This window comes from Schistocerca gregaria, chromosome 3 (assembly GCF_023897955.1).
Source record: "Schistocerca gregaria isolate iqSchGreg1 chromosome 3, iqSchGreg1.2, whole genome shotgun sequence".
In the NCBI taxonomy this organism is placed as follows: domain Eukaryota; kingdom Metazoa; phylum Arthropoda; class Insecta; order Orthoptera; family Acrididae; genus Schistocerca; species Schistocerca gregaria.
This window is the reverse complement of record NC_064922.1, coordinates 537,331,448-537,349,425: the sequence shown is the minus strand read 5'-3', so window position 1 is coordinate 537,349,425 and position 17,978 is coordinate 537,331,448. Positions and strand designations below refer to the sequence as shown.

Here is a 17,978-nt window from a genome sequence, read left to right as displayed (position 1 = left end):
CCTATCAACTGAACCTGTCCTCTGAAAGAATCGTGGATGAAGTCTTCAGAAAGAACCCATGCATGTTACTGCCCAGCAGTTTTGTTCTTCATGCCCCCTCCTGTCTGTCACAGTCTTGTCATTGGTGGGCTAAATTTGCAATGTCCCCCAATAAACAAGTGACATTGGGTAAGTCCATCCTGTCAGTTTTCATTACAGGGTGCCAAACTTCCTGATCTCGCTTTAAAAAAATCCTTGGATGGCAGCCCGGTGGAGCATTTGAACTCTGACTGCAATCCAATGGTGGTCCCACACCATCTCACAATTGGTGGTTAGTATACTTTACAGAAGTTATCTATTGGCTAGTTGTTTGATAGTCCTAACAATGTTATTTGGAATATTGGTCATGTACTGAAATGTTTTCTTTTTAAGACTGGAGATTATAGAGTGTGGATGATAGGTGGTGCGGGCAAGAAACAGAGAGGGCGAGGCCAGTGGGGACAATGAATGAGATTGTACATTGTAGTAATTCACCACATTACTTGTAAAAGCATGCATGTACAAACTCCCAGTATGTACCAGGGGCTTTTATTCAACTACTAACTGTGTCAGGAGGTAAAAGAGGGTAGGCAACTGCTTGTGTTTTCATATTTTAATTATTGTATATTATGATATCTTTGTGCAGCTGTACCCACAGGAAAAAAATCAAAAATCAAATGAAAGATACATATTGACTGATTTCTAGTATGCCAGATGGCAATATGCGGCATCTTACTATGATTCCACGGAATTACAAAAACTATCAGAGTTGCACAGGAGTTTGTTTATACTTATATGGTGACCAGTGTTGGATATAACTCCACAGTCACGTCTTCCTGCAGGACTGATAGTCTCATGTTACAACCAAAGTACAAGGACATTTGACAAGATGATTACATACCATGTAAGTCCTCCCATAGAACTATATGTGAGTATGCTGGCCACATTGTTTGTATGAGTGGCTAAATGCAAGATACTACTTGCATATGACAGTCCAGTGCTGCATGCATCAATATGATGTTGAGTGAACATAGAACATCATTAGATGAGCCGAGGTGGGGGTGCTGAAGGGAGTGTGCCACAGGGAGGTTGTTCGTTTTATTTTACGAAGTTGAAGGATAATGGTTATGTATGACCATACATAATGTCCCTTTTAGCTTGATGTTAAACACAGTCACAAAATAAATGATACATGTACAAAAGAAATCTAGTAAACACGTCAGCATCACACCTCACAGCGCCACCAGTGGCCAGTCAATATAGCACTAAAAGGACTGCAGCTTACATAATAGTACACAATTCACATTTTTATACAAAAACTAAATATTTAAGTCACAATATGAAAGGTAGCAAGACCAAAAACAATTTTACGAACAATTCCTTGCCATACTTCATAGTGCCACAAGTGGCCAGTCAGTATAACAATAAATAAATGCAACATACATGATGATACAAAGACAAAATTATGTAGTCGCATAAGCAAAAATTTTTAAGACCAGTTAAGCAACAGCATAGCAAAGCTCCACGAACATTTTTTTATTGACAATAAGACACACTGCATTGCATGCACTACCATACAAACCTAAACTAATAAATGCATAATAGAACACATTTATTACATCATTTATGGCATTATAGCAATAATTGACAATAAGACACACTGCAATGCATGCACTACCATACAAATCTAAACTAATAAATGCATAATAGGTCACATTTATTACATCATTTATGGCATTATACCAATAAAATGTGTAACATCACACTTAGGAAGTTCATTCACACAGAACAGAAACATCTCACTAGTAGTACCCCACTCTTGACCTTACAACCATTGTCAAAAATAGAATAGGCCACGCCACATATTAAAAACGTACACAGTGGGAGTCCGTGCACAGAGGGAGCATACTGTTTATGGTTAATGGACTCCAAGGCATTCTTCATACATTTTTAATACTTGTTCTGGCCTATTTTATTTTTGACAATGGTTGGGAGATTGTTAGTAGCATAGCATGCTGCTTATGTGTTTGCAAGATTTTTTTGTACACGCATGTTTTATACTGTGATTATGTTTTAACATCAAGCTAAAATAGATATTATCTATCTACAGTCATATGTAATCGTTATTCTGTAATTTCATAAAAAAAGGAGGGAAAAACACACACACACACACACACACACACACACACACACACACACACACACACACACACACACACACACACACAAACAACCTGTCCATGATCCACTCCCTACAGCACCCGCTACCTCAGGTTACTATAACGACGTTTAATGCTCACACAACATTGTTTTGCTGCACACAGCACTACATTGTCATATGCAAATAGAACCTTGCACTTAGCCACTATTACAAGCAAAGTGGCCAGTATACACACATTATAGTGTTATGATTAAACTCTTGTGGTATGGAATCATTTTGTCAAACTTATTTGTACATTTATTGACCGTATATATTGTATATGTTAATTGCAATACGATAATTCTGTTTGACAGGACAGATTAATAATAGAGTAAGGTCTGGAACTGGTCACCATTTAAATAAAAGAAAACTTTTGTGCAATTTTGACAACTTTGTAATTTCATTGAAGAGGTACATATGCAAACAATAAACCCAAAGTTAGCAATGATACAAAGTGTTGAACTACTTTCAAAGTATATCCTGCTTGGATTTAACAAGATGTAAAAAAAATTGTAAAACTGTGCTGCTAATTCAAAATATGATAGTATCAAATCATTACACTAGTTAATATGCACCTGAAGTGGAAAAAAATATTTACTCTCAAGAAAACAAGATTCAGTTACTAAATGTATATCAATTTGGGAGAATTTTATGTCAGATCATGAGGTACATGGTGAAACCATGAAGTGGTAATGTGGAGGTACATATGAAACAAGTACAATCATTTTTTTGGACTTTAAAAATCCTCTGGAATGCTGTACATCTTTTTCATGAAAAATCTGTTTTCATCTGACAACTCTCAACACTACAGGGCATGTGCGATTACTAGAATTACAAAGTATTAGCATATCCTGATTTCAGTCATTTCACACAATTAATGAGTTACTTAATAACCACTTAAGGAAAACTTTCATTCTCATATTACAAAAATGAAAGACATAAATTTCTCTGACAAGTTATTATTTTAGTTTACTCTGCAACTTCTCGTTACTTTCATACTGGCATATGAGCAACAAGCCCACCAGAACAAGAAATGTACCTGTCCACCACATTAATGAGGTAATTTCACCAAAGAACCAGAATCCTGCCATGGCCTATGAAGAGAATAAAATGAAGCATTAATATAACAAGAAGAATGCACATTTCTGTACATTTTCTCTGTGAGAACTGTGAAATGACTTACAGAACATATGTAATTTGTTGCTGAACTTGCCACAGTAGGAAACAATGATGTATCTGAAGAACGGAGGGCTTTCACAAAAAATGTCCATACTGCAGCATTAGTCACAATCATTAAAACCATAAACACTGTTGCTGTAACTACAGAAACCTGTAAATACAATGTATCCTATAGCACAATAAAGGTCAATTGTGAAGATAATAACTACATGACAGTAATTCATTCAGAACAAACATATGAGAATAATTTGGAAAATAATAATAATAAATGCATAACCAACTATGATGATGTGGAGTGAGAGACAATTAAGATTACATATATTTATATGTATATTAATTATAATTCACAATTTAACGGATATTAAAGTATTACTAATAAAACAATAAATCGTTATAACCTTCAATCACCATCATCAGCATGTTTATAACAATTTAACACACATTTGTTGTCATACTACTGGGCAATCAGTCCAGCAATACAATTACAGTAAAAATACATGTACACATTACAGATTGCCTGAATGAAAATTACGATATCTACATAACCTAATGATATTAACATTTGACAGTTATTGGCTCGTCAGTTCAGCAACGCATTATAATAAAATACATATCCACACTACATAATGATTGAGTGAAGTAACCAAATTTACATGAAAAATCAACAGATTTGAAATGGATAGATTGCTACTCGCTGTAAAGATGACCTGTTGAGTTGCAGACAGGAACAACAAAAAGAGTGTTACACATTATAGCTTTCATCCAAAACCTCAACACGCATGAGCATAACCACCAGCAGTTCCGACCAGAATGCAACTGTTACATAAATTGCGATCTGGAGGGGAGTGGGGAATGGGTGAAGGGCATAGCAGAATACAGGTGGGGGCAGAGGGATGTGTTGTCTGGTGGGCATGGAAGGACTAGATCCTGGGCTGATGAGACTGCCATGTGCAGTATTAGGAGGTAGGGTTTGATGGGGAGGGGGCTGAAGGGGAGGGGGGGGAAGGGGGAGTGGAAAAGGAGCAGCACACACAGAGTAGGGACATGAAAAAGGAGGAGGCAATAAATAGCACAGATCGAGGCAGAAACTGTTGGGTAGAGGGTGTGGGGACAGTAAGTTACTGTAGATTGACGCCACGATAATCACAGGAGAGGAGAATGTGTTGTATGGATAACTCCTATCTGCACAGTTTGGAAAGTTGGTGGTGGAGGGGAGGGCTCACATGTCCCGGGTTTTGAAGCAGCCACTGAAATCAAACATGTTATTTCCAGCTGCCTGTTGTGCCACAGGGTGGTCTACTTTGCTCTTGGCCACTGTTTGGCAGTGGCTATTCATCCTGGTGAACAGCTGGTTGATAGTCATATCAATAAAAAAAGTTGAGCAATGGATTCAGCAGAGCTAGTATACTAATGGATGCTTTACAGATGACCCAGCCTTTGATGGGATAAGATAAGCTTGTGACAGAACTGGAAAAGGAAGTGCTGGGTGGGTGGATTGGGAAGATGTTGCACCAGAATCTTCCACAGGAATATGATCCCTCTGACAAGGCATTAGGATTGGGAGTGACAGATGGGTGGACTGGGATGTTGAGTGGGTGACAAAACACTACTTTAGGAGGGGATGTGGAGGATCTTGGGTAGGATATATCTCATTCTAGGGAATGATGATAGATAATCAAACACTTGATGAAGGATGTGGTTCAGTTGTTCCAGTTCAGGATGGCACTGGGTGATGAATGGGACACACTTTTGCAGCTGTCTCTTATTAGAGGTTATGGGAGGGTTGTGGGTGTGTGGGGAAATGGCACAATGTTGTGGATTAGGTCTGAGGGATAGAACCTGTCTGTGAAGGCCTTTGTAAGACTTTCAGCAAAATGGGAAAGGGAGACCATATTGCTGCACATATGCCATCCCCAAGTGGCCAGGCTGTATGGGAGGGATTTTTTGGTGTGGAAGGGATGGCAGCTGTCAAAATGCAGGTACTCTTGGTAGTTGGTGGATTTAATGTGGACAGAGGTGTGGATGGAGCCATCAGAGAATAGGTGGTCATATCTAGGAAGGTAGCATAACGGGCTGAGAAGAACCACGAGAAGTGGAAGAAAATATCATCAATGAATATGTCCCAGACCAGAGTTTTGGTGTTCTGTGAGGCTAGGAATGTTTTCTAAACAGTTTGGCATGCAGGTGCACATGGTTGTGCTGAACTTCCACATGGGAAAAATATATTAAAAACAAAGATTCCAAGACTTACCAAGCTTGGTAAGTCTTGGAATCTTTGTTTTTAATATATATATAATAGAAAGAAACTTCCACATGGGAAAAAATATATTAAAAAGAAAGATTCCAAGACTTACCAAGCTTGGTAAGTTTTGGAATCTTTGTTTTTAATGTATATATAATATAAAGAAACTTCCACATGGGAAAAATATATTAAAAACAAAGATTCCAAGACTTACCAAGCGGGAAAGCGCCGGCAGACAGGCACAATGAACAAAACACACAAACACACACACAGAATTACTAGATTTCGCAACCGATGGTTGCTTCTTCAGGAAGGAGAGGGAAAGATGAAGAGATGTGGGTTTTAAGGGAGAGGGTAAGGAGTTATTCCAATCCCGGGAGCGGAAAGACTTCCCTTAGGGGGTGTGCGAGTGTACACCTGTCCTTTTTTTCCCCCTAAGGGAAGTCTTTCCGCTCCCGGGATTGGAATGACTCCTTACCCTCTCCCTTAAAACCCACATCCTTTCGTCTTTCCCTCTCCTTCCTGAAGAAGCAACCATCGGTTGCGAAAGCTAGTAATTCTGTGTGTGTGTTTGTGTGTTTTGTTCATTGTGCCTGTCTGCCGGCGCTTTCCCGCTTGGAGAAGTTTTGTGTTAGGATGAAGTTAGTTAGGTGTATGTGGAATGAGGCAGTGGGTTTGGAGTATGAAGGATGCGCGAACAGATAGTTTTAATTGTGGTGAGCCATGAATATGAGGGATGGTGACATACAGGGAAGTAGAATTAACAGTGAGCAGTACAGAACCAGGAGGAAAAAGGTTTGGGATGAGTCAGTGAAGGAAGTGGTCAATATCTTTGATGTGGAGGGCTAGATTATGGGCATGTGGCTGGAGGGGTTGGTCAATGAGGCCAAAATCTTTTCAGTGTGGGCACAATAACTGGCTGCAATGGTGCACCCAGGATTGTTAGGTTTGGCTCCCTCCTATACTATCCTGTTTATCAGGCATCTAGAAGAAATCTTCCTAGCCTCCCAAAACCCCAAACCCCTTGTATGGATCAGGTAGACTGATGATATCTTCATGATCTGGGTTCAGGGCCAAGGCACCCTAGCCTTATTCCTTCACAACCTCAACATATTTCCCATCACTTTATCTGGTCCTCCTAAGCCCAGTGTGCCACCTCCTCACTCATGGCTCCATCCACAATTCTGTCCACATTAAATACACCAACCAACAACAATACCTGCATTTTGACAGCTGTCATGCCTTTCACACCAAAAAATCCCTCCCATACAGCCTGGCTACCCAGGGACAGCATATCTGCAGTGACAAGAACTCCTTTCCCAGTATGCTAAAAATTTCACCAAGGCCTTCAAAGACAGGCAATATCCCCTGGACCCAGTCTGCAAACAGAATTCCCCTGCCACCCCCCCCCCCCCCAAATCACCCCCAAGAACAGCTACAAAGGAGTCCCCCCTTCATCACCCTGAACTGGAACAACTGAACCACATCCTTCATCAGGGCTTTGATTAACTATCATCATTCTGTGAGATGAGGGACATCCTATCTAAGATCCTTCCCACACCCTCTTAAAGTGGTGTTCTGTCACCCACCCAACCTCCACAACATCCCAGCCCACCCCTCTGCCACTCCCAATCCCAATGCCTTGCCACAGGACCATACTCCTGTGGAAGACTCTGATGCAAGACCTTCCCAATCCACCCACCCAGCACTTACTATTCCAGTACTGTAACAGGCTGATCTTACCCCCTCAAAAGCTGAGCAACTGCAAAAGTAGCCATGTTGTGCACCAGCTCCGCTGCAACCATTGCAGAGCTTTTTATATCATATTATTACCAACCAGCTGTCAACCAGAATGAACAGCCACTGCTAAACTGTGGCCAAGAGCTAAATTTACCTCTGTGGCACAACATGCAGCTGAATATAACATGTTTGATATTGAAATCAACACACCCTGGGTCATATGGAACTTCCACTCCATCGCCAGTTTTTCTGAATTGCACAGGTAGGAGTTATCCTTGCAAAACATTCTCCACTCCTAAAATTATCCCAGTCTCAACCTATAGTAATCTATGTCCCCATACCCTCCACCCAACTGTTCCTGTCCCTTCTGTCCTATCAACATCTTCCTTTTCACATCCCCTACTCTCACGCAACCACCTGTTCTTAGTCCTTCACTGATCCTCTCCTTTTCTGATCCTGCTCCCCCCCCCCCCCCCCCCCCACACACACCACACCTCCTGATACGGCATGTGGCAGTCTCGTCATGTTGTGTCCAGTCCCTACATCCCGCATCAGACAGTGCTCTTCTCTCCCATCACCTGTACCCAGCTATTCCTGCCCCTTTTCTGCCTCACTCCATATTGCTATTCACACGGTGGCCACAATCTGGTCGGGACTGCTGGCTGTAGTGGTCATGTGTGTATAAGTGCTTGCTTGGTTGAATTTGTATGTGTTTTCTTTGCTGAAGAAGCCTTGGGCCAAAACCTGTAATGCATAATAGTATTTTTGTTATGCCTGTCTGCAAATCAACAGGTTGTCTTTACAGTGAGTATGATTTTCTTAATATTGTTGATATTCCAATCTGGAGTTTTCACTGTTTAATCTACATCAAATACTTTACAACATTTGACAATCACAAAACTGTTTGGTTATGTCATTCTTAGGTAAGCTCTCTTTCACAAATTCCTGAACAGTGAAGCATGAGTGACTCAAGAGAACCTAGTCTACTATACTTTTGAAAGGGGATTCACTCTTCCTTAACTTTTTAAGCTCAGTGGGAAGATGGTGTCAAATATTTACACCAGCATACTCTGCACCTCTCTCTTTACTAGTGACATTTTTTTACTGATAGTGAATGCCACTGTTGTGTATAGTGTCATGCATGTGAACTGCTGAGCTGTTTACAAAGAGAATGGGGGTGCTTTATCACAAAGCACATAAGAGGAAAAAAAAATGTATTGAGAAGCATTGGTAAGTAGCCCCTGCTGGTTAAGTAATTTGCAACAGGACATTCTTGGAGTTACTCTACATCTGAATAATCTCTCTCTTCCAAGTAATGGACATTTTTTGAGTAAGATGACAGTTCCCTTAGAAGATATTTCCATAACACACAATGGAGTGCACATAAGCAGCCTTTATGAGCATTTGGTCCCCAGCACGAGACAGTAATTCATAATGCAAAAGATGCCGAGTTCAATGTCTTTGCAGTTTGATGAAAAAAGTGGTATTCCCAGTTTAGTTTTGTAGTCTCTGCAAATGCCCAGGAAATTTGTACTGTCACATTTGTGGTTGTTGAGAGTCACTGAATATTCCTCTAGGTTTTTGTGACTATATAAATTGAAAAAAAAAAAAAAACACTTCGTTTTGTTTGCAGAAAGACTTTGATATAAATGTCATTGGTGAATGTTTGACAGATTTTCTGTTACAATGCTGGTGTCATTTGCAAACATGGTAAATTTGCACACAGCGCTATTCACAGCTGCAGGGAGATCATTAACGTAAATCAGAATCAATAAAGGACTCATGGCAGAGTCTTCTAGGACTTGATGATGAATGTTACTGCAGATTTTTGATTGACAGCTTCCAAACTTGCTTTCTGCTTCATGTTGGTAAGATAGGATTGTGGCGGGTTACCTAATGGGCCCTGATGCCTTGCTGCTGGGTTTTCTATGCCATACTACCTGGCTTTCTCAAATAGTAGTTGATGATCCACACAACTGAAGGCTTTAGTAATATCACAGAAGACACTGATTGTTGTTTAGAGACAACAGGATGTCTTCCACAAAGGTGAAGATCGCCTGTTCAGTCAATAATTCTTTTGAAATCCAGACCATCTTTTATTTTAAATTTTGAATCTTAGAAATCCCATGGCAGTTAAGCTTTCAAGTAAAACTTGTGATGTAAATGTAAGTAATTTTAGTAAAGCATTGTTTACTAACCAAGGCGTGATCTGAAACAAGTCATGCGAAAAACATTAGGTAGCCTTTTAAATGCAGCAATTATAGAAGACGGAAAAAAATAACACACAGGCAGAAATTATTTGCCTTAAATGGCTCTGGCAGTCTCCTAAGGTTAATTCACAGACTCAAAATATCCTAAGCGAAACAGTTAACAATGAGTCTATTCTTCCAGAGCCATCAGACACTTTTTCAGGTGCAGCTTTGAATTTTCATCAAATACCAGAGTATTTACAATCTTTTATCAAAATATAATAGGCCTTGCAAGTAAAGGAAATGAAATTTCTGTTCTCTTAGAGGATCTACCATGATGTTTTATGCTGCTCAGAACATTTTGTTGCAACCGTCAGCAGCTCCCACCAAATTGTAAACCATATGGTATAGGGTAGTAGCCTCATACTGTATAATTTTATTTATTTTTTTTTTTTTGTGGGGGAGGGAGGGGGAGGGCAAATAGGAGTATTTGTAAATATCAAGTGCCCTTTCAAAGCACTTGCAATTCAGAAATATTAGCGATTTCAGGTACTTTATCAAACAGTTTGAGCATTTGCTGCAGCATCGTACAGGAAAATTAAAGGATATAATAGTTCTAAGTGATTTTACTTCCATATCTACAACATACTCAACAAGCCACCTAATGGGGTGTGGAAGAAGTACTTCTGGTACCACTAACTGATCCCCCTACCCTGTTTCTCTTGGGAACGGTATGTGGGAAGAATGATCTTCGGTAACACTCAGTGTTGGCTTTAATTCCTGGAATTTTCTCATTGTGGTCATTACATGAGATGTAATACATTGTCCTACTGTTCCAGAGAAGCACTCTCTCCAAGTTTCAATAGTAAACCTCCCCAAGAAGCACAATGTCTCTCTTGTAATGTCTGCCAATCTCTCTCTCTCTCTCTCTCTCTCTCTCAATCTCTCTATATTATCAGTCATACCTGGTAAAGATCCCATATTGATGGACAATACTCAACAATAGATCGAACAGGCACCTTATAAGCCACTTCCTTTGTGGGTGAGTTAAATTTCCTGAAGATTCTTCCTATGAATCTCAGTCTGGAGTCTGCTGTTCCACTTAAGGTTCCTCTGGGTAGTTATTTCTAGATATTTGATGGTAGTTATTGTTTCCAGTAGTTTGTCATCAATAATGTAGTTGTACATAGTGGATTTCTTTTCCTGTATATGTACAGTATGTTACATTTATTTACATTCAGGGTCAACTGCCAGAGCCTGCACCATTCATCAGTTCTGCAGATTAATACTGTCTTCCGGCATAGCTGCTTTCTTATGCACAAGCGCATAATCTGTGGACAGTCTTAAAGAGCATCCAACGCTTTCTACCAAGTTATTTATACACACCGTAAACAGTAACAGTCCTATCACACTTTCTTGCTGTACTCCAGAATTTACATTTACATATGTCGATTTTGTTCCATGAAGAGCAATGTGTTGAATTCTGTCTGCAAGGAAGTTGTGAATCCATTTGCAAATCTGGTCCTATGATCAATAAACTCTTAATTTTTTCACTAACTGGCAGTGCGGTGCAGTGTCAGATTCCTTTTTAAAGCCAAGGAACATGGCATTAATCTTAGTGCCATTGTCTACAGTGCTTTGGATCTCATGGAGGAACAGTTTTTTGCAAGATCTCTTTTCATGAAATCCATGATGAATTTTATAGAAGAGATTTCTGTTCTCCAAATGTATCATAATTCTTGAGCATAACATACGTTCCCTAATTCTCCAACCGACTGACATCAACAATGTAGGTGTATAATTGTGTGCTTCTGTCCTATAGCCTTTCTTAAAAACGAGAATGGTCCGTGCTTTTTTCCAGTCGCTAGGTGCCTTTAATTGCTCCAGCAATCTACAGTAAACTGCTACTAGAAAGGATCAAGTTATTTCGCATAGTCTTTGCTGAAACTTTTAGGTATCTCACTTGGTCCTGATGTCTTTCCAGTACTAAGCAGTTTTAGTTGCTTCTCTATACTACAATTGGTTATCTCAGTATCTGCCATTTTGGCATTCATATGATGATTGAAACGAGGAACCATGTAATGATCTTCTGTGGTGAATCAGTTTTGCAAGACCGAATTCAGTATTTCAGCATTCTCTGTTATCTTCTGTTTCAGTGCCAGTATGGTCACTGATACATGATTTTGAACTACTTACTGATTTTGCATAAGACCAAAACCTCTTAGAGTTTTTGTTCAGATCAGTTGACAAAATTTTACTCTGAAAGTGATTAATGCTTCTCTCATTGCTCTCCTTACACTCATTTTTAATATGACTCGTGTCACAAAACTGTACTCGAACAGGTGATACATTCCTTTAATCTAGTATGAGTAGTTAATTTCCACTGTTATGTGTTAGCACACTAATTGACAATATCTTTGTGGACAGTGACTAAACCGACAACACTTGTGTCAGGCAAGTCAAAGATGGCCTTTCTGACAGTGATGGACAAACCCACCGTGCATAGCAGGAAACAGCTGAACCCTGCTGGAGGACAAGCAGGCTCATAAAAAAATTTTGCAATTCAGAAATTTAAAAACTGCATTCAGGAAGTTGATTGGGAGCCTATTTATCGAGAGCCTAAAGCCATCACTAAATTTAATATGTTTTCTGATGAAATGCATTACAGTTTGAAAACATATTCCTAAAAATAACCCACAAGGTGCCCACATAACTGGTGAAGAAGCCACAGAACACTTGGAGCATCAAAATATCCTTTAAAAATTGAATGAGATCTAGTTGTAGAACACTAATCTTCAAAAACCTTGCTAAACAGAACTTACACAAAATGTACAGTAAAATTCCAAACAAAGCGAGTGAAAAAAAAGAAAAACTACTACTAGGACAAAATCAATAATTCTGGCAAAAAAATAAAATGTATGTGGAATGTTATAAAAAGTGAGACAGGTGTTGTTTTCCTCAAAACTTCATTTATTGTTCTTAACCACAAAAATAGTGAAGTTAGTGATAAGTGGAAAACTGTCAAGATCTATGGTGGATGCTTCCTAAGTGTCCCTGAGCTTAAAGGCTATAGGTAAGATCTGCGTGAGGCAATGAATATTCTTGTACAGCAATTTCCAAATACTTTTGGTGAAGTGATGTCATCTCTCATAACCATGAAACTTACAATCACCATTGTTTTGCTAAAAAATAAACTTAAATATGTTTTGACAATCTCTAAAGCATACAACTGAAACCCTGTGGTAGCAAAATATGTAGCAAACTGACTTATACCATTATCATGTACACAAAGGTTTTCACAGAGATGTTGAAAAATGATGATAACTCAAATGTGAGTAATTATAGACTGATTTCATTTCTTATTGTTGTTTCCAAAACTATTTGAAGAGGTGTTGAACGCTAGTATTGTCAAAACACCATGATCATTTTACTAGGTAGTTAGTTGGTGAGTCTGGTGGGAGCTGGTGACAGTTGCAACAAAATTTTCTGAGCAGCATAAAACATCATGGTAGATTCTCTAAGAGAACAGAAATTTCATTTCCTTTACTTTACTTGCAAGGCCTATTATATTTTGATAAAAGATTGTAAATACTCTGGTATTTGATGAAAATTCAAAGCTGCACCTGAAAAAGTATCTGATGGCTCTGGAAGAATAGACCCATTCTTAACTGTTTCGCTTAGGATATTTTGAGTCCATGAATTAACCTGATGAGACTGCTGGAAGGTTAAGGCACGTAAGTTCTGGCTGTGTGTTATTTTTTTCCTTCTTCTATAATTGATGCATTTAAAAGGCTACCTAATTTTTTTCGCATGACTTGGTTCAGATCACACCTTGGTTAGTAAACAATGCTCTACTAAAATTACTTACATTTACTTCACAAGTTTTACTTGAAAGCTTAATTGCCATGGAATTTCTAAAATCGGGAGATTGCTTGTAAAACCACAACAGAACTGATGTTGAAACTCAGACTTTGAAAGCTGTTGGTTCTTCCAAAAGAAATAAAAGAGTAAGAAGCAAAATGAAACATATGTGAATGATAAACAAGTATAGCACAGAGAGAAAAGACACTATAGTTGAAATAGTCTAAGCTGATCCCTGACAGTTACCATGGGCTTGACACGACAGCTTCATCCATCTAACTCAATAACAACACAATATGATTTTATAAACATGTCTATGGCAATACCTCATTGTTGTCACAGCTCTGTAGATTGCTACTGTTTTTGCTTGTAGCCACTGAAAGCTGAGAAAAGCACTGTGAGCTGTCAGAGACCATATTACACTTTCTCAACTACAGGTGTCCAGGTCAAGCGAGGTATCCAGTAAGTGAAAAGTAATGACTGAGATTTGAGTTACAGAGCATAAAAGCAAGACACAATGAACTGGTACGATTACATTAGATACTATTTGTTCTAGATATCCACAACGAGAAGATCCTAAAGGATGAAGAACATGTTCTCGATAAATAATACATAATACTAAACTGAACATATTTTTAAAATGAAGAGATATACTACTGTTTCTTCCATATGTCCTAAGTGAATTGGTTCTTGGGAATATAGATTATGTCAAAAAAAAACCTGAAATATATTTTCATTTTCTTTGAAAATGTCTTTGCAGGACGTTCAGGAGTTCACACCACAAATAATTTGTATTCCATGCTTATGTATTCTGAAAAATTTAGCTTGATTCAATGAGTTACCCTGAAAAATTAATGAAAGTAAGGAAACACACTAGCCTTTTTTTAATCACAGTTATCTGACACGATACACATTTTAAATATGAAGATTTGTTTAGGCACTTCAGCAGTTCTCGTATGCTACTCCCAACTAAATTTATTGTCAAGGTGTAATCCCAAGAATTTAAGAGCTGAGTAACCTCACTTGTGCACTATAGCCTATTGTGACTTCCAATACGGCTTGCGGTTTCATACTTCAGAGTTAAATCTTTAATCTACAAGCCCAACTGAAGTATTTTATGATCATATTTTAATCTCTATTTTCAGCCATGACAGAATTGTGTACTTCTTGTCAAGTTACATTTTAGTTAAAAATACTTTATATGCAAGGTATATACCAGGGCAGGAGGAGGAGGGGGGGTTAGAGGCATCACATGTGGAGAAGCAGCAATTGAGAACATTGCATGCATGTCACTGCACACTGTGGCTCATGTCAGTGCAAATGCCTGTTTCCATCCTCGGTTGCTACATGCAGAGGAAGTTGGAAGGAACATTGTTCCCATAACCAATCACAGTCCTCTGTTTTGGAACTGACTGAAATGATTAAAGCAAAGGACTTATAATCACAGAACAAAAATGTTAATATGGTATTAATTAACTGTACAAGCATCCATGAACTGGTCTGACTATTAGTTCATTTATAAATGGTAATAATGCCCACATATGGTGGTGGTGGTTAGTGTTTAACGTCCCGTCGACAACGAGGTCACTAGAGACGGAGCGCAAGCTCGGATTAGGGAAGGATTGGGTAGGAAATCGGCCGTGCCCTTTCAAAGGAACCATCCCGGCATTTGCCTGAAACGATTTAGGGAAATCATGGAAAACCTAAATCAGGATGGCCAGAGACGGGATTGAACCGTCGTCCTCCCGAATGCGAGTCCAGTGTGCTAACCACAGCGCCACCTCGCTCGGTAATGCCCACATAGTACCATAGGCAGAAAGCTGGCTGAAACCAGATGTACTAGCAATGAAATTCTGAACTCCAACTGGAATTTATATCACAAACATGAGTTGAATGCTGGTAGTGGAGGCATGTTTATAACTGTAAGAAAATACAATAGTTGCAGTGATGTTAGTACAGATTACAAATGCAAAATAATTTGGGTGATTATAAATTAAAGGTGCATGAAAAATGGTAATTGGATGCCTTTCTAGATCCCATGCCTCAGGAGCACCAGAGGTCAAACATTTGAGGAAAGGCTTGGAGAAGATTTCACATACATTTCCTGGTCATATTAAAGTATTAGGTGGAGATTTAAATCTACCAGCTACAGCCTGGAAGGCACAAGTGATATGGGTGAGTCATGGAAACAAGGAATTGTACAAATAGTTCTACGTGAAAATTAGCTTAAGCACTCAATCTGAAAACCATCCCATGAAGGTAACATCTCATATATCTTGATGAACAAAAGGCCCTAACTTTTTGACTCAGTTTCCAAACTTCTCGACTCAGTTGGCACAGAACAGGGAATCAATGATCATAAGGTTGTTATAGCACCATCAAACACAGCTGTAAATAGAAAAGTAAAGAAAGACAGGAAGGTATTTCTTCTTTGCAAATGCAAACAACAAATGGATATCATATTACCTGAGCAATCAACATGAAATATAAATCTCCAGAACTGCAAATGCTGATCATAAATGAACAGTGCTCAACGGTACTATATGATATGCCTTAGACAGGTATGTAATGAGCCGAGTTTGAGGGGTGGGGAAGCTCTGCCACAGTTTGACAGCTATGTTAGAAAGCCATTCCGAAAGCAAAAAAAGCTTCACTGCAAATTTAAGTGCAGCCAAATTCTTACAAACAAAAACAGAAAGAGACAAAATGGTGTAAGGAGAGCTATGGGAGAAGCATTCAACGAATCTGAAAGTAAAATTCTACATACTGACCTGACAGAAAATATTCAGAAGTTTTGATCTTATGTTAAATTAGTAAAAAAATCAAATCCATGCGTCCGGACTCTCAGCGACCATAATGGCATCAAAACAAGGATGACAAGAGGTCAGAATACTAAGACTCATTTTTCTACAACTGTTTTACTGAGGAAGATTGTACTGTGCAGCTTCCTTTAAATTGTTGCTCAAACGTCAAAATGAAATATCAAAATAAGTGAAAACAGCACAGAAAATCAACTGAAATTGCTCAACAGAGGAAAGACTGTGGGATCTGGTGAAACAATACCATTAAGAGTCTCTAAAGAGTTTGTGAATTAGCTCCTCCTCTATCACCAGTGTACTACAGGCAATCAGCGGACTCAAGCATTCCTAAAAGCACAAGACATTCCCGTTTTCAAGAAAAGATAGTCCAACACAAAATGATATGCCTGTTCATTTTGTTGCAGAATTTTGCAACATCTTTTACATTTGCATATTATGACATCTCTGGAGATTGAAAATATTTTCTGTGGGGAACAACAAGAATTCTACAATGACTGTATGAAACCCAGTTCTCTCGATTCATACATAAGAAGATATTGGTGCTCAGCATGACACCATGTTCCTTGACTTCCAGAAAACATTTGATACAGTTTCGTACTGCAGCCTAGGAAACAAAGTATGAGCCTACGAAATATCAGACTAGTTGTGTAACTGAAGAGCTCTTAGCAAACAAAATTTTTCCAGGGTGGTTATTTATGGTTATGACTTCTTATAGGTGCTGTACCCTAAACAGCTGCTACAGGCTTCCTTTCACAGTGTAGCTTTCTGATTTATTTGTTTTTTTTATTTTTTATTTCATGAAATGCTTCTTGACTTAAGACCACATGAAACCTTTTCTTGGGGCTATTCAACTTTTTTGACAACGTCTAACAACTTACAGTTGGCAAAAAGGAAACTGTTTGTGATTCCCATATGAAACGAATCTGGGTGGGGGGGATTCTGGTTACTCAAGTACTGAACGTGATCATGTACTTCATTCTTCTCCTTTATTTGTAAATAAAATCGTACACCAGGAGCAGGAAATTTGTTTATGTAGCAATTTGTTATTCAATGTCTGTCATAAATATGGAATGGTAGGGTCTACTATACAATACATACCAATTTGTAAATACATTGCCAGTGGAGATAATAAAACGTGGGTTCAATCTGGCATTGTATTTCAATAAGGTACATGTGCGTCATGTCTTTAATGACGCACATATATCACACAAGCGTTTATGGTTACTTTGCAGGTTCATAATGCAGAGTATATCAACTTTGCTATCGGTCACTATAAAAACATGTAATTGTAACATCAAAATGTACATACGAATTTACATTCTTGATCGAAAATTTGTTCAAACTACAAGTGTGTTCCTAACGTATTTTCAGGAACCTTTGAAAACAATTATTAAGTTTACACACAACCAAAACTTCAAAATGAGGCAAACCATCGAGTCTAGGTCTTCCTTCCCGGCCAATTTTCCAAATAGACTGGCTGCACAAGCACAGCAGCCAGAACATACTGCATAAAAAACGCTTTCACGATCGCGTAGCATTTTACAAAGCTATCTGCTTTAATGCTAGATCGGAGACGGCCACAACAGTTGTCTCGCTACCGTAACTTCATCATCTGCGAGCCACGGACATACATTTCTTATCTCTCCTGCCACCTCCTTTCTGTATTCCACTTTGCGGAAAGCAGCTGATGAGCTGACTGCACTCACACTGCTGGCAGACAGTTTACCTGT

The 17,978-nt window shown here is 38.8% G+C and overlaps 1 protein-coding gene across 1 annotated transcript; it reads right to left on the bottom strand.

The window, feature by feature from the left end:
* Nucleotides 1-630: 630 nt before the first annotated feature.
* On the bottom strand, nucleotides 631-17,786 carry LOC126353754 (transmembrane protein 42). Its single transcript, XM_050002808.1, has 3 exons — nucleotides 17,679-17,786; nucleotides 3,402-3,548; nucleotides 631-3,312 (listed from the first exon to the last, which is right to left on the bottom strand). The coding sequence occupies exons 1-3, from the start codon at nucleotides 17,784-17,786 to the stop codon at nucleotides 3,178-3,180; spliced, it is 390 nt and encodes a 129-aa protein (XP_049858765.1). The 3' UTR covers nucleotides 631-3,177.
* Between the last annotated feature and the right edge of the window lie 192 nt (nucleotides 17,787-17,978).